General features: G+C 44.7%; 1 protein-coding gene across 1 annotated transcript in view; it reads left to right on the forward strand.

The window, feature by feature from the left end:
• Nucleotides 1-26,116, forward strand: part of MYZAP (myocardial zonula adherens protein) — a 101,176-nt gene that overhangs the window by 3,221 nt on the left and 71,839 nt on the right. Inside the window, exons 2-6 of the mRNA XM_065871734.1 lie at nucleotides 658-744; nucleotides 13,077-13,232; nucleotides 16,345-16,437; nucleotides 21,459-21,572; nucleotides 25,263-25,415. Of these exons, the coding sequence (XP_065727806.1) occupies nucleotides 658-744; nucleotides 13,077-13,232; nucleotides 16,345-16,437; nucleotides 21,459-21,572; nucleotides 25,263-25,415 (603 nt within the window). The remainder of the gene's footprint in view (nucleotides 1-657; nucleotides 745-13,076; nucleotides 13,233-16,344; nucleotides 16,438-21,458; nucleotides 21,573-25,262; nucleotides 25,416-26,116) is intronic.

Consider the following 26,116-nt stretch of genomic DNA (forward strand, 5'->3'; position numbering starts at 1 on the left):
GCATATTGGATTTGTCCTTTTGTGCCTGCCTTATTTCACTGAGCATAACGTCCTCCATGTTGTAGCATGTGTCAGATTTCTCTTCCTTTATAAGGCTGTATAATATTCTGTTCTATGTACGTACCACATTTTATTCAGGCATTGACGGACATTTGGGATGTTTCTACCTTTTGGCTGTTGTGAATAATGCTGCTGTGAACATGGGTATATCGACGTTTAAAAAAATGTTGTGATTGAACACGTACATGTCTGTTATAGGAAAAGCCAACACAGAGTCAAGTAGAAAGCACCCTCCTACCCCATCACCACTGTGTATAGTTTGGCCTCTATCCTTCTAGCTGTATTTTGGCCTATGGATGTGAAATCAGATCGTTCTGTACCGTCACGGAACATGAGCCATTAAAAAAAAATGTTTGAACTCTGTGAAACTGTTCAGTAGTTTCCTAAATAAGGAAAACATAAAACATAAGCAGTGAGGTGATGAGTGCCTGTGATGGGCCAGGCAAAGGCTGGTCTTACCGCAGCGTCCCCTGGGAGATTGGTACCGTCATCACCAGTGCTAAGTAGGGGAAAGAGGCTCTGAGAAGCCCCAGGTCATCTGGCTGCTGCAGTCGCAAATGCAGGTTCATAACAGGCCTCTTCTCTCGTCTCTCTTAGGCAAATGTCTGCAGACTACGGCTGACCGTACCTCCTGAGAGTCCAGTGTCTGAGTCAAGTGGAAAGAAGGTTGAAAGAAGAGAGAAGGTAGGCCATCTCTGAAGCAAAGCCCTGACTGGTTCCCATCTTTGTACTCTTTTTCATTTTAACCCCTTTTCCTGCCATCCTCCATCCAGGCTATTCACAGAGCCTGCATGTCAGCAGCTGTGTGATGAAAGGCCCTGTTGCTCTTGCCACCCATCTGCCATCTTCCCAGAAGTCAGGCTGCTTTGCTGCCCCTTGTCCCTGCTCTTGCTTCTTGGTGAATGTAGGCTCTGTGTGACCTTGAGGCTCCAGGAGTGCTGGCCTTAGTGACGGGTGCTGTGGCTGGGAACGTGTTTTTCCTGAAAGAGCCTCATCCCGTTGAGTCAAAGGGCCCATTGTGAGCTGCCCCTGAGCCTTTCTCTGTGGCTGGAGCCGGAGGCCCCGCTCACATGGTGGAGGGGTTGCCTGGAGAGGAACAGCCCAGCAGCAGCTCTGCCGCGGCAAGGGCATCCGGCTGCAGGGAGGAGTTGTGCAGGCGTTTTTGTGCCAGCTGCTGTGCTACACGCTGGGCCACAAAGATAGCTCTGACCTTGGCCTTGCCTTGAGAAACTCGTAGTTTTGCAGGTGAGACAGACGTATAAGTAAACCAAGATGACGTGATCGTTCGAATGTTAGGCTCCAGAAGTGTAAGCAGGGCTCTGGGAACATGGAGAGTTGGGCCATATCAAAGGACCCAGAAGCCCGTTTGAAAGGGCTCTCACTGGTAAAAATGGAAAAATTTCAACGTTAAAAAGAATTAATGACAGTGATGAGCCGTGGCACATTGAATAATAAAAAAACCTCATGGATTTATAGGAATAATCAGAGAGAGAGATTCAGAGAGAGATTATAAAAGGGAAAGCTGTTCTTTATATGGCATCGCCTGATAAATTTAGAAAATCTGCTTTGTAACCCCCAGGTCAGGTCATCAATAAATGCAAATACTAATTGGTGGAAGATTACTGTGGAGCAGTATATTCACGTGAGCTCAAGAGTGTTAGTACCTCACTGATCACTTACTGACTCTCAAGGTACAATATGCCACAAGATGGTAGCCAGTAGTTCTACCAGGTGATCTGATCCAGCATTACCAATAGTGGGCAGCCTGGTATTACGTGACTTCTGATGTGATACAATTCAGAAGTAAACAATGTTACCAGTAATATTCATGCCAAACTTGTTTAATTGAATCTAGTAATAAGGACACAGAAAAATCCAAAATGTGGGACTGTCTACAAAAAATTAGCCAGGCTCCCTTAATAAATTCAATGTTATTTAAGAAAAATGAGAATCTATTGGAGATAAAAGGGATTAGAGAGACCTAATATCATTATAACGAATTAAACCTTAATTAAATCCTGGATCCAAAAAAAAATCTATAAAAGATATATTGGGATAACTATACAGTTTTGAATATGAACCCATATATTACATATTATTGAATGAATAGTACTTTTCTTACTTGTGATAATGGTACATTGGTTACGTAGTTTATTCTTCCAGCTTCTCTGTACCTTTGAGCATTCTCCAAAGAAAAAGTTTGCGGGTAAAATCTCATAACCAAAGAGAGAGGGAGTGGTCAGGCTTTGGCTGCTGGACCCTGGCTGATGACCAGGGGCCTGTGTTGCTGGGAGAAGGGGTCCCCTTCTGCCCTCACCAATCCCCTCCCTGTCCTTCCTTTCAAAGCTGATAGATTGGTCAGAGAAGTGGCCCTGGGCTGTGTCCAGGGGTTCATGGGCAGCTTAGCACATGGGGAATCAGAACGAGTGCTTGCTGGAGAAAGGGGCCCAGGCTGGGGTGAGTGACAGGACAAGGGCCCCATATGCATGGTAGACACAGTGGGAAATTTGGTCTTCGGGAGTTAGACCCAAGCTGCACGCCTGAGGAGATGTTTGTGAGGGGCTTCTGGGTGCTGACACTGGGACAGTGGATGATGTGAGGCACCGGAGGGCATGTCACTGCACAAGAATAGTCAAGTATTCCCGAAGAAAGAGGCAATGTGTTCTATGTCACAGGTGCATTGGTAACCACGTTGTGTACCGATTTGCCTATTGGTCTTGAACAGTGCTTTTCAAACTTTTAAAAGCAATTAGACCCTCCTTTTTTTTTCTTTGTTTTTTTTTTTTTTGATCAAAGTGTCATCCTGAACCAGGATGTAATCCAGGTGAAAGTGGTGCTGGTGGGGGACAAAGTCCTTCCAGTCTCCCTGCACCCTACAGCTTCCTGCCTGGGAACTCAAGGGGCGTGCGGAGAAATGCTGGGGGAGAGGATGCGCCGGGATGCTTCTTAGACTGGGGGGACCAGGTGTGCAGCCTGAGTGCCCATCTCTGATGCATCGGTGACTCACTGCAGAAGAACTGGGGTAGAGAGGAGGAGGGTGCAGCTGGCTGTTACCCCAGAACCGAAGTCCTGGGGTGGTGGCCGCACTTGAAGGTCCTGGTGGTAACTGTGAGGCTGTTCTGGGTGATTTCGTCACCATGTCCTAGCCAGGTGCCTGGTCTTGAGTCATTGGGAGCCAGAGGCAGGCACCAGCAAGGAGGCCCTGGGGGTGCCAGCTCCTCTGACGTGCCTTCGGTGTGGCTGTCCCTCTCTGTGACATCACACATAGCCCACAAAACTGCAAGATGCCAGGAACACTGGTGAAGTGACTTTGGTTCCTGTGGTGGAGTCTGCGGCGTGCAAAGGCGGGGTTTGGAGCTCGCTCGGATGTAGAAGCTGTAAATGGCCCAGTGGCTTGCTGATAAAGTGAAACTTCTCAGAGGGTTTCCAGGGCCCTGTTAGAGCTTCAGCCGGCTGAGGGCAGGACTGGGCCTTGTTCTTTTTCACAGTCATGGAGGATGCTTAGTGTCTTTTGAGGACCTAAGGATGCCATGGGGCAGCTGGCCACACACAGACACCACTGCCAGCTGGGCCATTCTGTCTACTGGCCCCAAATCATCAGGAAGAGGAATTACAGTGGAGTGGGGGGGAAGGGTGTAGCAGGTGGTACAGGTTGCCCAGCTTCAGGATGGGGTGTTTGGAGGCTTCTGGAGGTAATTACAACAGAGGCAGCGTCTTTCTCTGGAGTCATGGGTTCCTTGGGTGGATGTGGACGGCTTCCTGCTCCTAAGGCAGATGCCCAGCTGCCTGCTTCTCTTTGTCTTTCTCTTAAGGAAGATCCCACCCGCCCCGAGACTGCTTTCCCCAGTCCACGGGTGGCTCCCAGATACTTCGTTTCTCTGCTATTAGTTTCCTCATCTTTCAAGTGGGCACATTGAGGTCTACCTGCAGAGAGTAACTGAGCTAGTATATGCAAAGGTCCCACCACAGTGTCTGGCCTGTAACACTGATTAGAGAGGCGATGACTTAATGCCAAATTGCTTCCCCTTTTTTGTCAAACCCAGTGGCCCTCGTTCTTCGCTTTTCTCCCCTGTCCCCCCTGGAGAAGTCGTTCTCCTTCCTGAAACTGCCTGTCCTGCATCTCCTCCTCCCTTTTGGGCTGTGCCTGCTGCATCTTTTCTGATGTTATTATGTCCTCCTCTGAGCATCCCTCTGCCAATACACCTGGGCCTCACCTCCTCTCTCTGCGCAAACCTTACCTCAGGGAACTCCTCCATACACAGGTTGGCCGCTTTCGGGAGGATGCACACCCCGTACATCAGCTTTGCTCTCCCGAGTCCTGTCCTGCTGGTGGCCGAGTTGGTGTTCAGTGTTCTCTGCGTGGTGTTACTTTTATGGACAGATATTTTATTGCTGTATTACCATTATTTTAGTATTTATAAGTATGAAATCTGGATCATTTATGAGTCTCTGCCCAGCCACACTCAGTTTATCCAAGTCTCCTCACCCTTCAAGACCCTACTGAAGGCCCGCTTCCCCACGACCTTCCTGGACTGCCTGTGCTTGGGTGATTATCCCCTCTCTTGAGCTACAGGACACCCAGGCTACCCTCTCCCTTGGCACCTAGCCATCTGCTGCTAAGCACTCCTCATGTGTATACATACATATTCCTGCAACATCCGTGTACAACATGTCCATATATACACACACTTAAAAATGTGCATTCTTTTAATTGTGCCCATAGTTGGCGCTTAGTGTGTGACTGTGGATCATGGTGATTCAGTTTTGTGTTAGTTTCCTTGGGCTGCCATAAAAAAGTTGCACAAACTGGGGGGCTTAAACAGCAGAAATTTATGGCGTCCCAGTCTTGGAGGCTGAAAGTCCGGGATCACGGTATCCGCAGGGCTGTGCTCTCTCTGAGGGCTCCAGGGAAGAATGCTTCCTTGCCTCTTTCAGCTTCTGGAGCCTGTTGGCAATCCCTGGCTGTGGCAGCATCACTCCAGCTTTACATGCTGTTCTCCCTGTGTGTGTTTGTCTCTGAATCCAATTTGTCCTCTTTCTGTAAGGACACTAGTCATATAGGATTAGGTCTTAACTCCAGTGACCTCTTCTTAACTTGACCCTGTCTCCAAATAAGGCCAAATTCTGAGGCACTGGGGAAGGGGGCTCCAACATGCTCTCTATTTGCAGGATACTGTTCAACCCCTGATAAGTTTCTTTGTGGAATATTATCACCTTAAATTGTATTAACAACTCGGGCAAATGAGCAATGGACTTTTATTTGTATATTATATGTCATTAGTTATATGGAAGAGGAAATGCTGATTAGTTTGTAGACACAAATTTTGTGTTGAGGGATTGATGACATGTTTATTAAATTGTTGAACATTAAAATTAAAGTTGGTAGTAGATAATTTTTTTTTTTTTTTTGCGGTATGCGGGCCTCTCGCTGTTGTGGCCTCTCCCGTTGCGGAGCACAGGCTCCGGACGCGCAGGCTCAGCGGCCATGGATCACGGGCCCAGCCGCTCTGCGGCAAGTGGGATCCTCCTGGACCAGGGCACGAACCCGTGTCCCCTGCATCGGCAGGCGGACTCCCAACCACTGCGCCACCAGGGAAGCCCGGTAGTAGATAATTTTGTAATTAAACCCCTATCATTTTCAAAGAACTTTGTGAATGTATGTATCCATATTCCTGTCCAAATCTATGTGCAAGTATTCTTATGCACACACAGATACATACATACACAGAGAAGTAAGAGATAGAACCAATACCAGCTATTAAACCTTTATCATGTTGAATCAGGGTCTCACTGCATAGTTGAATTTTAGAGAATACGATCTGAGCTCTGCCTATTCGGAGGCTATGCGATGGTGAGGTGTTTCCAAAGTGACAAAGTAGCTTGAAGTGGATAATATTTTAATTAGCTATTAGCATCCTTCTGTCATAGATGTCCTTTAGTGACTTGTGTTTTTAAAGAAGTTTCTCTCTCGACCTTGGAGAACCCTGAGTGAGGGAGAGTGGATATATGTGTATGTATGAAAAGTCAGGGGCTTTCCTAGCCTAGTAAAATGGTTAAAAGGAAACCCTTGCCATTCATTTTTATAGTCTTTGTTCCCTTAAAAGCCCTGGATGAATAAGCCTGCTGCATTCTCATCCTTGGTGTGACTGTTTATACAACATCATGGGCTATTGCCAGATGAGGGAGTGTGATTCAGATGGGGCTGGAGCTGCCCTGGCGATAGCGTGTAGGACTCTATGTGCCTCTCAGAGATAGCAGCCCCTGGAGGGCAAAGAGGCCTGGGTTCTAGTGCTGGCTGCCTGATCCCTCGAGGTCGTGGTCGGGTCACTCAAGTCATCTCCAGGGGCCTCAAATTCCTCTTCTAGCAGATGGAAATGTTAGCCTGGAGCCAGCATTTCCCCACATTTCTTTAGTTCTGGAACTCTTTATTCAAACGAATATGTACGACAGCACCATCTGTAGAATGGTGAAAGTGCAGTGGCTGTGGTTTAACATAAGGTCAGGGCTGCGTCGGCTGCCCCAGCAGCGCTGCCGCCCCACAACCTCATTGGACACTGAGGAGGGGCCAGGCGATTGCACACCAAGCTCTTGAATTTTCCTAGCAGAGAAACCAAGGCCAGTTCAGGGGTGAGTGTTTCACTGTCATAGTAAATCTGGTGACTGTGATGGGAATAGCAATAGGATCCAAGAGGAGAGAGGTGGACAGACAGGCGGAAGCATCCAGACAGATGTGGAGAATTTAGTAGGAAATCAGATGCTCGGAAACGTAAAGCCCCCACCGCTAACAATAGAATCTGTCAGTTATCTGCTAGTGTGCCCAGCAGTGCACTAGATGATTTATGTATATTATTCCATGTATTCCTTAAAACAAGCTTCTGAAATTCGTGGTATTTTCCCCCTTTAACTGTTCAGGACCCTGAAACAGTGAAGTTAAGTCACTGGCACAGGGCCACACAGCTAGTAGTAGTAGTAGTTCTGTCTCGGATCTGTGCCCCGGCCGTGTCATCATGGTGATGTCAACTTGCACACTTCCTCCTCTCAGGAAAGTCTGTTGTATCAGTCGAGGTAACTTACCTAAGGTGTGTACTATACCCCTGGGTTCCAGAAAAGAACTGATCCTCCCACCTCCCTGAAGATATTCTTCTCCTTCTCTTTTTCCTGGAGTGTTTAGGCCTGAGCAGCTATTGTCTGCTTAGAATGGAGTAATATCTTTAAGATACTACTTAGAGATATCTTTACAGAGAGAGTTTATCTTTAGAGTAATATAAAGAGTAATATCTCTAAGATACTAGTATAGAGTATAGAGTAATATCTTTAAGAGGTTACTCTTATAAGGATACTGTCATTAGAACTACATTCTCTTGTGGGATTTCTGCTTGGCTAGAATTTTTCTTTCCCTTCTCATTTTTTTTTTTTTTTTTTTGCTGTACGCGGGCCTCTCACTGTTGTGGCCTCTCCCGTTGCGGAGCACAGGCTCCAGACGCGCAGGCTCAGCGGCCATGGCTCACGGGCCCAGCCGCTCCGCGGCATGTAGGATCTTCTCGGACTGGGGCACGAACACGTGTCCTCTGCATCGGCAGGCGGACTCTCAACCACTGTGCCACCAGGGAAGCCCTCTTCTCATCTTTAAGCATTCAAAGTGATCCGTCTTTTTCCAAGCATGAGTTTTCGTAGGCAGTGGTCTCTATTCGATCTGTGAGATAGTCAGAAATAACAAGTATCTCAATAAGCCAAAGGTCTCCATTTCTCTGAGGGGACAGGGCTGCCCATCCCCTCCCTATTTCCCTCCCAGGCTGTGGAAGAGCCCCTTAGGCTCAGCTGTAGCGTTCATTGTTGTCACAATCGGGCAAAACAAAGTCAAGCATGAGTAATGACCAGGAACCGTAATTTGCTATGATGGACACACAGGTCAGACAGGTCAGAGCACATTCCTGAAAGTCACCTCCTCTGCCTACAAGATGGATAGGATGCCCGGAGGCTCAGCACTTAGAGTCCCCAGGTCAGCTGCCACCCTCTGGCTGCAGGAAGAGGTCCCAAACAAAAAGTTTTGGAAATAACTTGGCTTATAGCTTTCAAGTCAGTCAATCCATGTTATGCTCCATCTAAGTCATATTGGCAGCTGGACGTGTGACCAGCTGCCTGTCCTAGCCTCTGGGGTCAGGGGCTGACTGTGGCGTTCTACCACCATCAATTTGGATTTTTGGAAAACTGTGCTTTCTGGTATTATTCTCTAAGAACCCTTCTTGACCGTGGGATTTTCTTCCTTTGCACAGATCAGTGTCTAGGATGACCACATACTCCAAATATTCTGGCCTAAGCACAATTCCAAATATTCTCTCTCTCTCTTTTTGCCTTCAAAATGTACTTATTGAGCATCTATTTATACTAAGTATCAGGGATATAGCGGTGACTACGGCAGATACAGTCACTGCCTCTGTAGAGCTTATCTCATTGTAAGATCTTATATTCTGACTTAGGGTTTGGAAAATATGGTCATCTGTCACTGGATTTGTACCCCAGCTCTCCCTCAGCAGTAAAACCCTTGCAGCAGGAGTTGAGGCTGGGTTACTTTTCTATAGTTTTTCTTTTCTAAGTCACTTGCCACCAAGTGTATCTTTAGGGAAAACAGCCATAGCATGAGCCTGTAATGTAAGTAAGTATTAAGCTGTGCATACATCCCAGGGAACAGTTTCACGGAGACATTCTCTGTATAGTTTACTGATGGTGCCTGTTGTTAATTCTGCGGCATTGCACAGAGGGATTTGGGGTGCTCTTTCAGTTGATCATTTCCTTTTCCCTTCTTTGGCGATAACTTTTTCATTCCGCGCACTTATTAGGGCTTTTGTTTGCAAGGCGATTTTACCCTACTACTGTTTCATGCCCAGGAGGCTTTTCATAGGCCTAGTGTACATTTTTGAAAATTTGATATTTTTTAATACAGAGCAGCATTGTAAAGAAGTTTAAAAAACATTTAATTATGGAGAATTTCAAACATAAACAAAAGGAGAATAATGGACCCTTCACCCAGCTGACAACCCTCAGCCCATAGTCAGTCCTGCCCCGTCTCCACCCCTGTCCACTTCCTCCACCCTGTATCCCAGATATCATAAATAGTTTAAGCATAGTTCTCTAAAAGATAAAGATTATCTCTTAATATAATCACAATGCTATTATCATGCCTAAAAATTAACATTTATCTTATGGGGAGAGTAAAGGACACGAGAGGAGAAAAATTTAGCTACAAACACAGTGCCAAAAGTGTCAGCTCTTTTCATTTTCTTCTGGGTCCTCCAGTTTTTGACCAAAATCATACTGACCTTTCATAAAAATGATAGCAGTCTCAGCTCCTTTGCAACTTTTTCTGGATATAGATTTTATGATTGGGACAAATATCATCTCCCTGTCCCTCCATCTAAGAGGAACAAAGGGTGTTCTCTTCAGGGGACCATATTTACATATTCTGGGTAATTCCCCAGAACCTCTTCCAGCTTCTAAAGCTCCCTATTCATTCAGCTATAAGTATTCACTGGGAAACTCCTTAAATGGTGATCACTGTTAGATGCCAGGGATTATGGTGGAAAAGACAAACAAGACTTTAGACTTTTGGGAACTTCCAGTTGGTAGGGGAGCAGGCCTCACATATAGTAACGATGCTGATAGTCACCCCGTTGCGACTGTGGGAAGTGTTGTGGCGCCCTGACGGTCTGAAGGGTCAGTGCAGATGACCTTGAGGGAAGGACGTTTCAGCCCAGCAGTGGGCTCTGCAGGCAGAGGGATAGCCTGTGTAAATGCCTGAGGCAAGAAGGAGGTTGGCTGGGCTTCCCTGGTGGTGCAGTGGTTGAGAGTCCGCCTGCCGATGTAGGGGACACGGGTTTGTGCCCCAGTCCGGGAGGATCCCACATGCCGCGGAGCGGCTGGGCCCGTGAGCCATGGCCGCTGAGCCTGCGCGTCCGGAGCCTGTGCTCCGCAACGGGAGAGGCCACAGCGGTGAGAGGCCCGCGTACCGCAAAAAAATAAAAAAAATAAGAAGGAGGTTGGCTGATAAAGGAAGAGAGAGGAGGTGGTGGGGGCCAGGGAGATGGATGCCAGGAGGCTGGAGAAGAGCCTCCCATCCCGGCCCGTCTCCTCCCAATGGCCCTGGACCTGAGGGCCTGGCTCTTGGGTCCCGTAGCCCTGAGGTCTGTGGGCCGCAGGGACATGTGTGTTCCAATTCCTCTCCTCTTAGCTATCCTGAAGGCTTTCTGGTTAAGGAAAGGGCCTAGATTTGGCAAGACATGCACGGGCACTTGAATGCTACCACCTTGGAAGAAAGAGTAATGTTTACACAGTAGGGTTACTGTGAGGATTAAATATTGTATAATAAAATGGCTAGGCAACAAATATTTTCCCCTTCTCTTTCTCCACAATCGTCCGTTCCCTTTCCGCATCACAGCCCAGCAGCTCCTTGCGCTGCCTCAGGAATCCTGTCCTTGTGGGACGGCCCATGCTGGTGGCCCTGCCTCTGAGCAGAGTCCTGTGCTGGGCCCTTCCCTGTGGGTCTGTCATTTAGACCCTGACCTTGTAATAATTTTTTAGTTTTCATGTTTTGAAAATTAAAATAAAAATGATCAATTCAAATATAATGCCTGTTATTTCAAACTAGTTAAAAAAAAGAATACAGAAGAGCATAAAGGGAAGAGTGAAATCCCCTTTTTCACTGAGGAAACTATCATTAACGGTGTGGAGTCCATCTTTCTAGGTGTTTTATATACTCAAACACACACTTCTAAAACAAAAAATGGGAGTATGAAATTTACTATTTTTTACTTAACAGAACTTTGGTATCTTTCCATGTGCATAATTTTCAGATCCACGACCTCCAGGGTGGTGTTTCACAGACTGTGTTGTCCTTGGTATGTTTGTATTTGCCTCGGTCAGTGATGGACCTCATCTCCCCGCGTGGGCAGGGAGGCAGAGTCCTCTGTATCCGGCCACCTGAGCATTTTCCTGTAAGCCAGTCCACCTGCTGACATCAGCTTGTTTTTCAGGAACTGGGTGGAGTTGGTGACAGAAAGAGCGTGCTTTTGTTTCCTGGTATGTGGGGAGTTTCATTAGAGCTTTTCCTCTTCCTAGTTAAATGTGTAGTAAAGCAGGGATATCTAATCCCAGCTTTGCACTCCACTGAGAGCCATTTAACCCCCCACTCACCTAAACTTAGGTACCAACTTCAAGAGTTGCCTCAGTGCCCGTGGGACCCAGGTATGAGGGGCTCAAGTGGAAGCATTTTCCAGAAGCAAATGCAGAGTGTCCCACTCCTCATATTTTCTCTCTTAACAGGTTTGTACAGAAGAGTGGGAAGCAATGGCTGTTTTGTTGTCTTAATTTTTTTAAAAAAAGCTCACATTGTAAACAAACCATACACAAGGGTATAAAGAAAAAATTGAAGTCATCCTCTCCTCCAGCATCCCTGCCCCTCCCCACTGTCCCTTCCTTAGAGGTCGTTAATGATTAATAATTTGTCTGGTAACTTTGCTTTACTTTTACAAACTTTGACTGAATGGGAATATAAAGTACTTACTATTCTGCTGCAAATGAATGATTTTAAAATGCAAATTATAGTTTTATATGTCAAAGATGTTTCGCAAGTGCAGAGAAAGAGTTGATGCAAAGGTGTTTTTTTTTTTTTTGCGGTACGCAGGCCTCTCACTGTTGTGGCCTCTCCCGTTGCAGAGCACAGGCTCCGGACGCGCAGGCTCAGTGGCCATGGCTCACGGGCCCAGCCGCTCCGCGGCATGTGGGATCTTCCCGGACCGGGGCACGAACCTGTGTCCCCCGCATCGGCAGGTGGACTCTCAACCACTGCGCCACCAGGGAAGCCCGCAAAGGTGGTTTTAAAATTAGTGAAAGAACAGAATTGCCATAATGGAATTCAGCCTTCTGTGGCATTGTCCCAAGGAAGATTAGATGTAGGCTGGTTTTTCTCTGAAGTCTCACTGTCTCTTCTTGAGTTTTTCCTGTCCCTTCCCTTCCATATTGTGAAGGCCTGCTCTGTGCCTCTACATGTAACAAAGCCTGCCCTGTGGGGAGGTGTACTTAGTGTCACACAGAATTGGGCTTGAATCTAGATGTGTGACCATAAGGGAGAGACTTAACCTCTCAGTTTTCTCAGCTATAAAGTGGAGAGGACATTCACCATGTCACGGTGTCGTTGTGAAGATTAAACGTATAAGGAACATTTCTAGCTTATAGTAGGTGCTCAACAAATCTTAGTTTCTCTTCCTCCTGCTTCTTGAGCCTTCAGTCTGTGAAGATGTGTTAGGACTTGGACATGTTCCCCACTTCCCAAAGGTATTTGCACTTTAGCACTGATCAGAGCTTTAACTGAGTGAGTTAAGGAGCAGAAGATTCTTTTGGGGTGAAGTTATGCCACCTCTGCCTGGCTTTCCAGAAATATTTCATGAATGGTCACGATAGGTGTCCCTACCCCCTTTCCTCGGAACTGGCTCCAGGGTCAGCCCTAACCTCAGAGGACAATCTGGCTGCCAGATGGCTGCCAAAATTCTTCCCTTGCGTATCTCAACCTCATGCATTTCAGGCCACACAGTTAATGATGAGGATGAAGTCATACAGAGGAACTGGTATAAAGAGAAAAACAGTATTACCAAGAATGTGAGATTTTAGACACTCTTGTTATCAGGGATGGCGTAAGTCCGCCTGGCGCCTTTGTGAGAATTAAATAAAGGCACCTTCTCTGGGAAGATGGGGCCTGGCATATGTACTACAAGGTAAAGGAACAGAGCTTTGGTAGAAATTAGGGAAAGGTGCTATTCCTCGAGGGTAAAGGCAGGCTCAGCCCACGCCAGGTGTGACTTGGCAAGCAGAGACCAGGCTGGATTTCTACTGGCCGCTCTCCCCACTGCCAGGCCCCCTAGTGCTGGGTACAACCTGCATAACCATATACAGTGGGCCCACGATGACAGCTGTCTCTACGAGGCCTAAAGAGTCATTATTGTTTCTCTCTTTCTATCCTCTTTTAGTATCGTGACCTGAACAATGACGAACCCACCACGAAACTCCCTCAGGGTGTTGTCTATGGTGTGGTACGAAGATCAGATCAAAACCAGCAGAAAGAAATGGTGGTGTATGGGTGGACCACCAATCAGCTGAAAGAAGAGATGAACTACATCAAAGACGTGAGTTGTTTAAGGATTTATTTTTTCCGGTTTATACACTTCTTGTAGCATGTAAGAGGGTGGAGTTGGAAGCATTGATATGAATGTAATAAGGCATTTTGGAACAATTGTGGATTTCCATTGTGGATGGAAATGTGGCTACAGATCTTCATGGTAATAGGAAAAGCGCAGATGTAATTCTGCAGTGAGGTATAGAGTGAATTTCTGGATGTTACTAAGTAGGGATACTCAGGAGACCAAAGGGCTTCTTTCTTCCATGTATGATAAGTAGGCTCTTAAGTAGTTTTGCTTATTACATTGAAGACTCCTAATGTACAAGTTTGGACCACTGTATTAATTTGGATGCTTTTTGCTGCAAGTAACGGAAAAGCCAACTTGAAAAGGAATTTATCTCATGTGGGAGTAACTCTAGGGGTAGGTGGGCTCTAAGCAGGCCTCTCCAAGCTCCAGTTCTACTTCTCTGAGTTTCCCTTGGTTCTTTTCTCCTTCAGCCTCATGTTCATGGCAACATCTAAAAATATGATGGTGTCTGGAGGAGGAAAAGAGGACAGTCATCTCTGGTTACTTTATAGAGACCCTCCATTAGACTTCCCCTCGTTTCTCATTGGCCAGGACCCAGGTCACATGCCCGTTCCCAAATCCATCACTGGCAAGGGGAGTAGGATGACTATTGCTGGTTCAGAGCAATCAGTTAGGTTGAAATGGATGGTGGAAAGTCAACCACGGTAGACATTGTCCAACCCAGGTCAATTAATACAATTTTTTTGTAATTAATATCACTTTTTTTTTTTTTTTTTTTTTTTTGCCATGCTGCATGGCTTGCAGGATCTTAGTTCCCTGACCAGGGACTGAATATTACGTTTCTTTTAAACTATATGGTCTATTGAGAAATTTTGGAAAATGTAAACATGTATGAAGAAGAAAACAAAATCACCCGTAATTCTACGATTCAACCAGAACAGTTGTTAACATTTTGGAGCATTTCCTTGTAATTTTTTCTTTTCTTTTTTATCTATCTATCTATATCTATCGACTTACCTACCTGTCCCTCCATCCATCCATCCATCATTTCCATTCCTTTTTGGTCCACCCCGTGTCTCCCTAGATTGACCAGTGCCTTTGTGACCCGAACCAGAGTGATTAGATAGAGAGGCAATGAGCTGCATCAAAACACTGGACTGTGGACTAGAAAGTGAGAAGCAGGGGCCTCGTGGGCAGTAGAGTCCCCATGGATCTTGGTTCAAGGTCTGGCTCTTTGGCCCAGACAAACTCTTGCCTGTCTGGGCTTCAGTTTTCTCATGTATAGATTGTGAGGTCTGGGAAGGGACCCTTAAGGTCAAAACGAGTTCTTTGTGCCTCATTTTATTTGGTTGTGTTTGCAAATAAGACACAAAACACACATTGTCGGCTTTTGTTTGAGTTTTTGAGTAGAACATCTCATCAAATATCAAAAATAATAAATGTGCATTTCTTAATGTGTCTCGAAAGATTTGGATACTTGTATAATTTTAAGGAATAAAAAAGACAATAAATGCTTAGCAGAGAAAATGAAGAAAAGGAGCTATACTCATACACAAACATGCAGAAGATGTGTGACAACCACCAGCCTCAGAGCCCCAGTCATCCAACCCCCAAAGATCAGTTTTAACCATTCACAGTATCCCATTCCTCATTTTCCTAGGTAGGAACAGCTTGCACCTTCCTAGTTTCCTCTATGTTTCTCATGGAAATGCTTAGGCCTTCCTCACTGAAATGCCCAAATAACATGGCACCACTTCAGAGGTAAACCTTCTAAGCAGATTGGAGAGTTGCAGATTGCCCAAGACAAGATAGTAGGTTCAGGCTGTCAGGTGCCCAGGCTGTCAGGTGCCCAGGGGAGTAACTGACCTGAATTTCCCAACCGCCACTGTGATCTGCAAATTAAAATTAATTTCCGGGTAAACACCTTCTATAGCTGGTTTCAGACCTGTCACTCGCTCCTCATTCCTGAGTGTATTTATGGGTTTGTGTGCCCTCCCTTGCTTGTGGGTGACTCTGGCTTAGTTGGCTTCCTGCAGTATTTGCCAGTGGGAGCAACACCCAGCTCCACCCACTTCCCAATGAGCAGCCCAAGAGCTAACTCAGGGCCACAGATGAGAGCCATTCTGCCTGCCCCGAATGAAAAGTTGTGCTTTTGGCTCATTTCCCCAAAGTGTTTGTAGTCAATGACAAGAAAGCAGTCTTTATTACTAGAATTCATCTGGGGAGGGCGTGGTGTCTTGACTTGCCCTCTCTTTCCTGCCCTGGAATCTCCACCAATATCCAGTCACTCCTAATAAACATGCAGTCAGTCAGTTTAAAACAACGTGCTAGTTGTGCAAGTACGGCTTCAAAATTAGGTCCGCTCATGCTGTGCCCTACACGCCCGTCAAACCAAACTCCTGCCTTTGAGCCTTTCCTGTGATAGAAGTTCCAGAGCATTCTGGAGAGGGCTCCCTTGAGGCTTCCTGTTCTATTCCAGGATCCCTGAGTTCTTCTTCCTCCTAGGGGCACCAGAAGAAGGGGGAAGATAGAGACTATTTGTTAGGTTTTTTGTTTTTATTGAAAATATATTTAAGGCCCCGTTACTCCTCTGGAAGAGGTACTGTAGAGAAATTTAAAGAGTTTGTATAAACAGGTGTTTGGGGGATCAACTGACTTTTCTTATATTTAGTGCCTTGTGTATTGTTGGTGATTACTGAGGAACTGAATTTCACATTTACGGGCTCTCTAAGCTCATACTTTCCTGACTCATATTCCAAACATTTATTTGTTCTTTGGCAGTCAGGGCAGAGATAGGGAAAATTAGAGGTAGCTTTTGCTTTTTGGTTTTTTGGTCCTCCTAGCCATGTATTTAGAAAGTCAACTTGTTCAACATTTTCTACTTGTAAAAACATGTGATAGGAAAAGGGGAAAATCTGGCCTGAATATGGTTTTAAGGGTGGTAGGTGAATTTCAGTAAACGAATCTTTCTTTAGAGCATGTTATTTGTATAATTAATAGTTATCAATAATTATATATACTCACAATATGCATTTATTATTATTATTATTATTGTAGCTTGATCTCTAACTAGCATCTTTGTGGGCTGCAGGTAAGAGCCACTTTGGAAAATGTAAGGAAGCGAATGTATGGAGACTATGATGAAATGAGACAGAAGATTCGACAGCTCACCCAGGAACTGTCAGTAAGTAAAATGTGGAGGGATGCTAGAGCTTAGAGCTCCCTCTCAGTTGCTAGTGCCTGAAGATATTTGAGTTTATGATGTTCCTTATGATGGAATCATATTTTAAATGAACCGAGGGAATTTTATCACAGAATTAAGTTTATTATTTACAGGAAAATTTTTGTGGCGAGAGTAATCTTTACATTCAAAGCATTCCCTCCAAAATCAGGAATAAGATGAGGAAGCCAGCTACCACTACTATTATTTAACATTGTACTGGAGACCCTAGCCAATGGAATTAAACAAGAGAAATAAATTAAACGAGAGAAATAAATAAACAGTTTATAGAGGTATAAAAACTGGACAGGTAGATGTAAAACTATCACTATTTACAAACTATATGGTGATATACCCAGAAAGCTCAAGTGAACCAATAAAAAAACTACTATAAACAATAAAAGAATTCTGTAAGGCAGCAGGGTAAAAGATTAATGGACACATGTTAGGTTTCAATATACAAAAAACAACCAGTTAGAGGAAATAACAACAACAAAAACTACCAGGTATCTGGAAGTAGACTTTAGCAAGTAGGAAGATACGCCATGTACTTAGAAAGGAAGATTCAACATCATAAGATGTTAATACCATTCAAGTTAATATACAAATTTAATATAACCCAATAAAAATACCAACAGATTTTTATGTTGTTTTTTACAACTGGACTAGGTGGTTCCATGGTATACAGAAAATAAATATGAAGAGTTGAAATTCTGGGGGAAAAAAGGCCATGAAGGAGACTATCCCTCTTAATATTACAAGAAATTGAGAAAGCCTCAGTGATTAAAACGGTATATAGTACTGGCACATAAATGAATAGACATCAATGAAAAAAAGCCCAGAAATGTACCCCAATATATGATAAATGTGGCATCTGAAATGAAGGGAGGAAAATGGATCAGTCAGTATATGCTGTTGGGACAGACTTACACCTGGGTAAATTCTGAATAGATCAAAGATGCTAAAAAGTGAAACTTGCAAGTGCCAGAAGAAAATATGTGTGAATTCTTTTATACTCTTGGGGTGGAGAAGACAGTTTCTTACTATGACATGCAATCACAAAAGGAGAAGGTGATAATTTTGACTACATTAAACTGAAGACTAGTGCTGACAAAAACACCAAAGTCAAATGACAAGCTGGGAAAAATGATTTGCCTTCATATTATAGATAATAGGCTAATATCCTGAGTATTTAAAGAGCGCCCATGAATCAAGAGGAAAAAGGCCACAGCTCATAAAAATAGGCGAGATATTTGTGACAGATAGTTTATAGTAAAGGAAAGATGAAGAGCTCTTAAATGTATGACGAGATGCTTAGCCTCATTCTCAATAAGAGAAATTCAGATTAAAATGGTCCTGAGATGTTATTTTCACCTAACAGACTGGCAAAACTGCAAAAGTGGGACAAGATGCTGTATTAGCCGTGCTGTGGAGGAACAGGAAGATTGCTGCTTAAAATGTCATTTGCATTACTCTTAGGGAGGACAATTTGCAGTATCTACCCAAATTATAAATGCCTATATCCTTTGACTCAGCAAGCTTCTTTCTAAGAATTTATTCTGTAGATCAAATCTCACATATGTGAGATGACGTATGTATGAACTTAGTTGTTAAGCATTGTTTGTAATAGTAAAAAGATTGGAAGCCTACATGTCCATTAAGAAGGAGAAAGTAAAATAAATTCCATCTCTATAATACACAGAGTTGTAAAAAAAAAAGAATAAAAAGAATGAATAAGCTCTTCAAAAAGAGATACAGGAAAATTTCAAAGATATAGAGTAAGTGGTAAAAAAAGCAAGACATCGGAAAATACGAAAATATCATATGTAGTGTGCTACCATTTATGTAAACCAGGAGGGGAAAATAAATATATCTAGACTGTTTTGTGTGTGTACACAGAGTTACTAGAAGGATCATCAAGAAAGTAATTAACAGTGATTCCTTCTTGAGGTGCAGAGTGGGCGAGGTGGTAATTGAGCAAATAGGACAGGAGTGAAAGGGAGATTTATTTTAGTGTGTACCTTTTCTACTTTTAAAATGTTTGAACTCTATGAATGTATTACCTACTAAAAATTAAAGAAAAAATAAGCTTACTCTGGTTTAACCTAGCTAACGCATACGGGAGAAAACATTTTAAAAAATATTTGTGATTAATAACCTTGAAGAAAAAAATTCGTTTTGTGTGACATACTTGCCATAAAAGTTAACATCTGCAGAAAACAGAAATATAGATCAGTGGCACAGGATAGAAAGCCCAGAGATAAACCCACACACCTATGGTCAACTAATCTATGACAAAGGAGGCAAGGATATACAATGGAGAGAAGACAGCCTCTTCAACAAGTGGTGCTGGGGAAACTGGACAGCTACATGTAAAAGAATGAAATTAGAACACTCCTTAACACCATACACAAAAATAAACTCAAAATGGATTAAAGACCTAAATGTAAGACTGGACACTATAAAACTCTTAGAAGGAAACATAGGAAGAACACTCTTTGACATAAATCACAGCAAGATCTTTTTTGACCCACCTCCTAGAGAAATGGAAATAAAAACAAAAATAAACAAATGGGACCTAATGAAACTTAAAAGCTTTTGCACAGCAAAGGAAACTATAAACAAGACAAAAAGACAACCCTCAGAATGAGAGGAAATATTTGCAAACAAATCAACGGACAAAGGATTAATCTCTGAAATATATAAATAGCTCATGAAGCTCAATATTAAAAAAACAAACAACCCAATCAAAAAATGGAGCCACCATATAACCCAGTCATCCCACTACTGGGCATATACCCAGAGGAAACCATAATTCAAAAAGACACATGCACCCCAATGTTCATTGCAGCACTATTTACAATAGCCAGGACATGGAAGCAACCTAAATGCCTATTGACAGACGAATGGATAAAGAAGATGTGGTACATATATACAATGGAATATTACTCAGCCATAAAAATGAATGAAATTGGGTCATTTGTAGAGACGTGGATGGACCTAGAGACTGTCATACAGAGTGAAGTAAGTCAGAAAGAGAAAAATATTGTATATTAACATATATGTGGAATCTAGAAAAATGGTACAGAGGAACTGGTTTGCAAGGCATAAATAGAGACACAGATGTAGAGAACAAACATATGGACACCAAGGAGGGAAAGCGGCAGGGGGGTGGGTGATGGTGTGATGAATTGGGAGATTGGGATTGACATGTATACACTAATATGTATAAAATAGATAACTAATAAGAACCTACTTATAAAAAACGAATAAATAAAATTCAAAAAAAAGTTAACATCTGCAGGAAAGAAGCACAGTTGCCACAGTTGTGTATGAGTCTAGTTTATGTCTGGTCTGTGAAATTATCAGCTTAAGTAAGACCTACTGCCTTGATTACAGCGGAGGGGGGTATACAAACATATCCATCTAGCCCATGCTCACTGACACGTAGGAAGAGATTTGTGAAATTCTCACATATCTATGGAAATTCACTCTGCCATCCACTGACACTAATGACTAATTAAAGCCAAAGGATTGGATTTGCAATAGATGCAAAAACAGATCTCTGCCCCTTGCTTTCCATTGCCACCTCCTACACACCCTGTTTTCTCATGCTAGACTGTTCCAGGAGCTCAGTCTCTACCCTCAGTCTCCTCCTCCTCCAGGCCACACCACGGACTGTAGCCAGCTTAAGATGCTAACTTACTGCTGTATGAACACACCGTGAGCAGCAACGTGCCTCCTGGGCCTGGGCTGCTGTTTCAGCTCTCTCTCCCACTCCCAAGGGTGCACCTCTCGCTCTCTCATGCCTGGCTGCTTCCTGTGGCTCCCACAGGCCACACAGGGTCTACCCTTGAGCCTTCCCAGAAACCTTACCCCTGGTTCTACTGCCTCCCAGCCTTTTTTTTTCTGGCCGCACTGCAAGGCTCGAGGGATCTTAGTTCCCCGACCAGGGATTGAACCCGGGCCCTCGGCAGTGGGAGTGCGGAGTCCCAACCACTGGACTGCCAGGGAAGTCCTCTCCTGGCCTTTCTATATCCAGCCCTTCTTTAAGGCCTAGTTTAAGACTGGCCTCTGTTGAATCTCTCTTAAACGTGTTAAATACACGTCCAACAAAGACAGCACAACAACTGCAGCAGCCACAAAACAACTCTTGAGAACTGGTTGAGCCCAAAGTATATTCCTTCCATGGTGAGTAGAAATAAACAAGATGGGACTTGCCTGGTGGTGCAGTGGTTGAGAATACGCCTGCCATTGCAGGCGACACGGGTTCGAGCCCTGGTCCGGGAAGATCCCACATGCCGCGGACCAACTAAACAAGCCTGTGAGCCACAACTACTGAAGCCCGCGTGCCTAGAGCCCGTGCTCCGCAACAAGAGAAGCCATTGCAATGAGAAGCCCGTGTACCGCAACAAAGAGTGGCCCCCACTCGCCGCAACTAGAGCAAGCCCGCGCGCAGCCACGAAAACCCAACGCAGCCAAAAACAAATTAAAAAAAAAAAAAAAAGATGGCACAAGAAGGTATTCAGCTGCATTCTAGGTTCTAAAAGTAGCTGTTACACTTCCTAGCTATTTGCATACAAATCCTTGAACTTCTCTGATCCTGTTTCCTCCCTATAAAGAGAATGTTGTGGCTGCCGCAGTGTTGCGAGGACTAAGTGAAGCCCTGTGGGGGAATGTGTGAATATTATCCGGAGGAAAAGTAGGCTTGTCTTTCTACTCTCTGGGTCATGCAGATGGTGACTTTTTAATTGAAAGCTGTACTTGAAATATCACTGACCCGGATGGTCTGGGAAATTATCTGCTTAAGTAAAACCATCAGGGGAATGTTCCAGCCTAACTGAAGGTTTTCATGAGTTGTGTGTGCCTTGGTTGTGTGTAACTGAAGGTTGTCATGAGTGTGTGTGCATGGGTTGTGTGTAGCTGAAGGTTGTCATGAGTGTGTGTGCATTGGTTGTGTGTAACTGTCTCCTCAATCTGTCCAGGTTTCACAGGCTCAACAGAATTATCAGCAGAATTACATCCAAACCCAGTCGTCAGCCCTGGACAGTTTTAATACCATGAACTCGGCTTTGGTGTCGGACTCCATCGGCCTGCAGGTATTCATCTGCTCCCGATTCGCCTGGGTCTCCTCTGTTCCAGTGCAGGAGAGCTTAGCCAAGGGTGGGCCCTGTGTCTTTGTAGAAAAGTAAGTCACAGAATGTCTTCAGCTCATTATTTGGAATCCTTTACACACAGCCACAGTAGAGGCCAGGCCAGGGAGACGGTGAAGGAAGGAAGCCGATGGAAATGCTTCCAAGCTGAGACTCTCAACCTTGGAGTTGTAGTTGTTTTTGCGCTTATTAAAATGGGGGGGTTAGATCCTGAGTTCAGTGCTAGAGATGTCACTTGTTCCGCTAGACACCCAAGTGGTTGTAAGTGTCCGTGCCTAAAACAGCACATCAGCCCACTCCCTTAAGCCCCAGTGTTACGAGAAGTTCCACCAACCACAGGAAAGCCAGACTTAAGCAAAGGCAATCTGTGTTCATTCATGACAAGTAACTCCCAGAGGCTGTTAGGTACTTTTTTCTAATTTAGAAATTATTATTGTTACTATTGTTTGGCCGCGAGGCATGTGGGATCTTAGTTCCCCAGTCAGGGATCGAACCTGCACCCCCTGCATTGGAAGCACAGAGTCTTAACCACTGGACCGCCAGGGAAGTCCCTGGAAATTATTTTGCTTTGAAAGAAATCATGTGCCTTCCAAAGAATATCTTGTACTACCAGGCAGGGAAGCGAAAAGAGTCAGGATCCCACATTTGTGCAAATGTGTGTGGTCACCACACGTCAAGGGGGTTTTTCTCTTGATTAGTTTCATTTGCTAGGAGTTAACCCCTCACATGCTGCCCATCTTTAATCTTCCGACTGACCCCCGCCCCCCACCGCGTAACGTGCAAATGAACTTGAAAATGTTCAGAGTAAAGCATTATATTCACCAGAAGCAGCTCCCCTTAGCTTTAGTTTCCAAACGTGCAAATAATAATTTCTGTCCCCTTCCAACTTTATTTGACTCTTACCTCTTTACCTTCCTCTTGGAAGTTCACACAAGCTATTTCACATCCTTTTTGGTTCTCTCTAAATAATTTGCTAGATAAGCAAACAAATTTTCATGTTGGGATTATCCACTTCCCTTAGGATCTAGTATTCTCTACTAACAGCTGTTCGGGCAGTGGTGCCAACAGCAAAGCTAGGCCACGGTCACGCAGGGGGCCTGGGTGGGCCCCGTGTTTGGATTTGTCTGGGAGGCCTGTTTCTGGTGGGGCCTCTGAGTCCCACCCTTTTCCTGGCTCTCCCATAGTGCCTGGCAGCTTTCCCCTGGCCTCAGGCCAAGCCCTACTTTGGGTCTGGTTTATTCAGCAGCCTTTATTTTCCCTTCCTCCTGCTATCAAGGGGGCTCACCCAGGCTCCCTTTCCTTCCCTCTCAGACATCTCACTACCTTCTAACCAGGAAATGCTGTATCTCACCTGAGTTCAGATCTGGTTGGTATCTGGGTTTTCTTCCCCATCATACTTCTGATTTGCCACCCCACTGTTGATTTAAAAAAAAAAAACCCCATACACCCTAAAAGTTCAGAGTTCTGTTTTATTCGGGGACCTTACTGAGCCCTATAGCCTGGGAATCAGTCTCTCAGACAGCTCTGAGGAACTGCTCCAAAGGGGTGAGGGAGGAACCAGGGTAGATATAGGAGTTTCGCTTAAAAGAAATGTAGCCAAACATCAGAAGATTCCTGTTAATCACAAAAAAACCCAGACATCTTCAGTTAATGTTTTTAGTGCTTTTCTGTGTATAAGAAGATGTAAGAGTCTGGGCTCATTGAAATTATTTCTTTGGTTTGCATCGTAACTATCTAGGGCTAGTATCCTGCCTTTTTCCATCTTGAATCCCCCTCAGGGCACACTGTTGGGGGGGCTGCGGTGGCTGATGACCTGACGGTGGGCAACAGTCATTGTTTCCTGGAATGGCAGGCAACATTTTTGTCCACACCACTGACACGCCAGGCATTTACTTCAGAGGTCAACTGTTGTTAGAACAGGGTCCCCCCTAACCCAGGGACCCTAACTGATTCCTAGCTACAGTCTAGTCTCTTATTCCAGGGTAGACAGAGGAGCCTTATAATGAAAAGATGAAAAACTGTTGTTTAAAAAAAACCAAAAAAAGAAGGGGGTGGAGGCTGGGGAAGAGGGAGGAGCAGAGGAAAGAAACACATCATCTCATGGCCAGGAAACTCAACTGAGTCTGAAAATAGTTGCCTTCTTATTTCTTCCATTGTCTAGTCTACCCCATTTTCATTATTACTGATGAGACCAGATCCTTGGTTTGATTTTATAGAATGTCAAAGCGGGAAGGCACTATTGAGATGATCTCCAACCCCCTTGTTTTATGGATAAACAAACGGAGGCCAACAGAAATGGACTTGAACAAAGTGTATAGCTAATCCAGGGCTACAGGTCTCTTGGTCCAGATATAGGTTCTGAGCACAAGACCGGTCTCTGTAAAGCCAGTGGGACTTGGAGAGAGGGTTGTTGGCCAGATGGTTTCTAAGGCTCCTTGCATCTCCAATGCTCTGTGATTCCAACTTTCAAATGGCTTCTGTATTTTCTTTAATATCTATTTACCACCATTGAAAATCCTTTCTACTGATTTGAATAGGTTTAGGCATGAGGCTTATTCTCCAAAGTGGAGGCTAAGGGGTGGAGGAGCTTCAGAGACTGGTCATCTACAAAGAGGACACAGGTATTAGGACGTGTGTTCAACACCAGAGTTTCCAGATCTTCTAATATAAAGTTGTAGGTGGCTTCAGGAGGTGGTAGAAGGTGCCCATAAACCTGTGTCCGTTGGTAGAAATTCTGGGGTTGTGGAAGCCATTTCTCTGTCAGGAGAGTTAAGCAAGTGACCTGAAGCATGAAATAGCAACGATATTAATTTAAGCATTCCTGCTCCAGTGGGCAGCCTGGAGCAATAAGCAACAGGCTTCTGACCCTTGGCAGGCACTTGTGGGAGTCACAGACTCGGCTCCCTGCCCACCCGTCCCTTCATCACCACCCTTCTCTGCCTGAGCGAGGGAGGTGAAGCATTTGCAGGCATTACAGGATCCTCAGCCCTGTTGTCACTGTCCTGGCAGCTCGTCTAGAAGTAAACAACCTGTTTAAGAAAAAAGGGGAATATCTCCATTTTATAAAACACGTATTTTGTTTTCTGATTTCAGTTTGGGAATATGGAAAATATAGAAGATACGAAAAAGAAAATTAATACCATCTGTAATCCTATCCCATAGTGAAAATCATTATTTGGATTTTGGTGACTCCTTCTAGTTTTTTTTTTTTTTTTTTTTTTTCTGGGCATGAATACATTTGGACAGATGCTCGTGCATTATTTTTTTCAGAATGGGATTCTTCTGTACTTACTGTTTTCAAACCCAATTTTTTCCCACGTGTAATGGCGTATTATGAACATTTTTCCTTGGAAAAGTGTTTTAATCCATTTCCATCCATCCTAAGCGGTGGCAGGCGGTGTTAGCAGCAGCCATGGCATGTTACAGGGGAAAGCTGGCTGGCCCACCCAGGTACAGGGCGGCAGCCCTCCTGACCACCAGGGGGCCCTCAGGTGTTCTAACACCAGGGTCCCAGGCTTGCAGCTCCTGTGGGCCGATGTCTCCCTCAGCCGTTAATGACAAAGGGATGTCCCGGTGTATGACTCTGGCCATGTTTCCTCACACCGCTAGATCTGGTTTTTATTTTCATCCTGACAGAAAACCCTTGTGGATGTTACTTTGGAGAATAGCAACATTAAGGCTCAAATCAGAAATCTGCAGCAGACATATGAAGCCTCCATGGACAAGCTGCGGGAAAAGCAGAGGCAGTTAGAGGTAGCACAGGTTGAAAACCAGCTGCTGAAAATGAAGGTAAAGTACAGGAATGTAGATTTCCTGCTAACCTTTCTCTCTCCTTCTTTTCTCTCTTCTCCCATCGCCAGCTCTCCCATTTCCCTTTCTCTCTTCTCTTCTCTGTTGGGCTTCCCCACCCTTTTTGTGGCCAACCCCACAGGATTTGACTTGAAGGGACTGAGGGGGTTTCTGTGTTCACAGCTGCCAGTGCAGATTGGGGGTACCCTGTATATACCCCTATTGGGCTCTCCTGCCGTGGTCCCAGTGGCCTCAAGGGCTACTGAGACCTCATCATGGCACTGCTCTTATGTACTGAGAGGACACTTGGGCTGCCCACAGGTCTGGGACTTCAGAAGCTTCACTGTTTAGATTCTCTCTGAGGTTCCAAGGCCTCATTGTCTGGTTTGACAATGAAGAGCTGAAGGGCCCCCAGGAAGAAAATGGGTGGGTGACCAAGGACTCTGGGCAGTGTCCCTCCTGTCCCCAGGTTGTTCTTATTCCTCAGCTTCTAAGGCCCTGGAGATGTTAGTGCTCCTTCCAGCTTTGAAATTTCCAGGAACCGACCCACGAATGGCTCACAGAAGTCACTCAACAAATTATTTCCTGAATGAATTTGTTTTTATTTAAGCCTGTGCTTTTCAGATTGTGTTCAACACAGCCTTAGGCTATTCTAGGGGAGAGCGTGTTATGGGTAGTGTCCCATGTGATTTATTGCTCAA

Source organism: Phocoena phocoena, chromosome 2, assembly GCF_963924675.1.
Source record: "Phocoena phocoena chromosome 2, mPhoPho1.1, whole genome shotgun sequence".
Classification (NCBI taxonomy): Eukaryota; Metazoa; Chordata; class Mammalia; order Artiodactyla; family Phocoenidae; genus Phocoena; species Phocoena phocoena.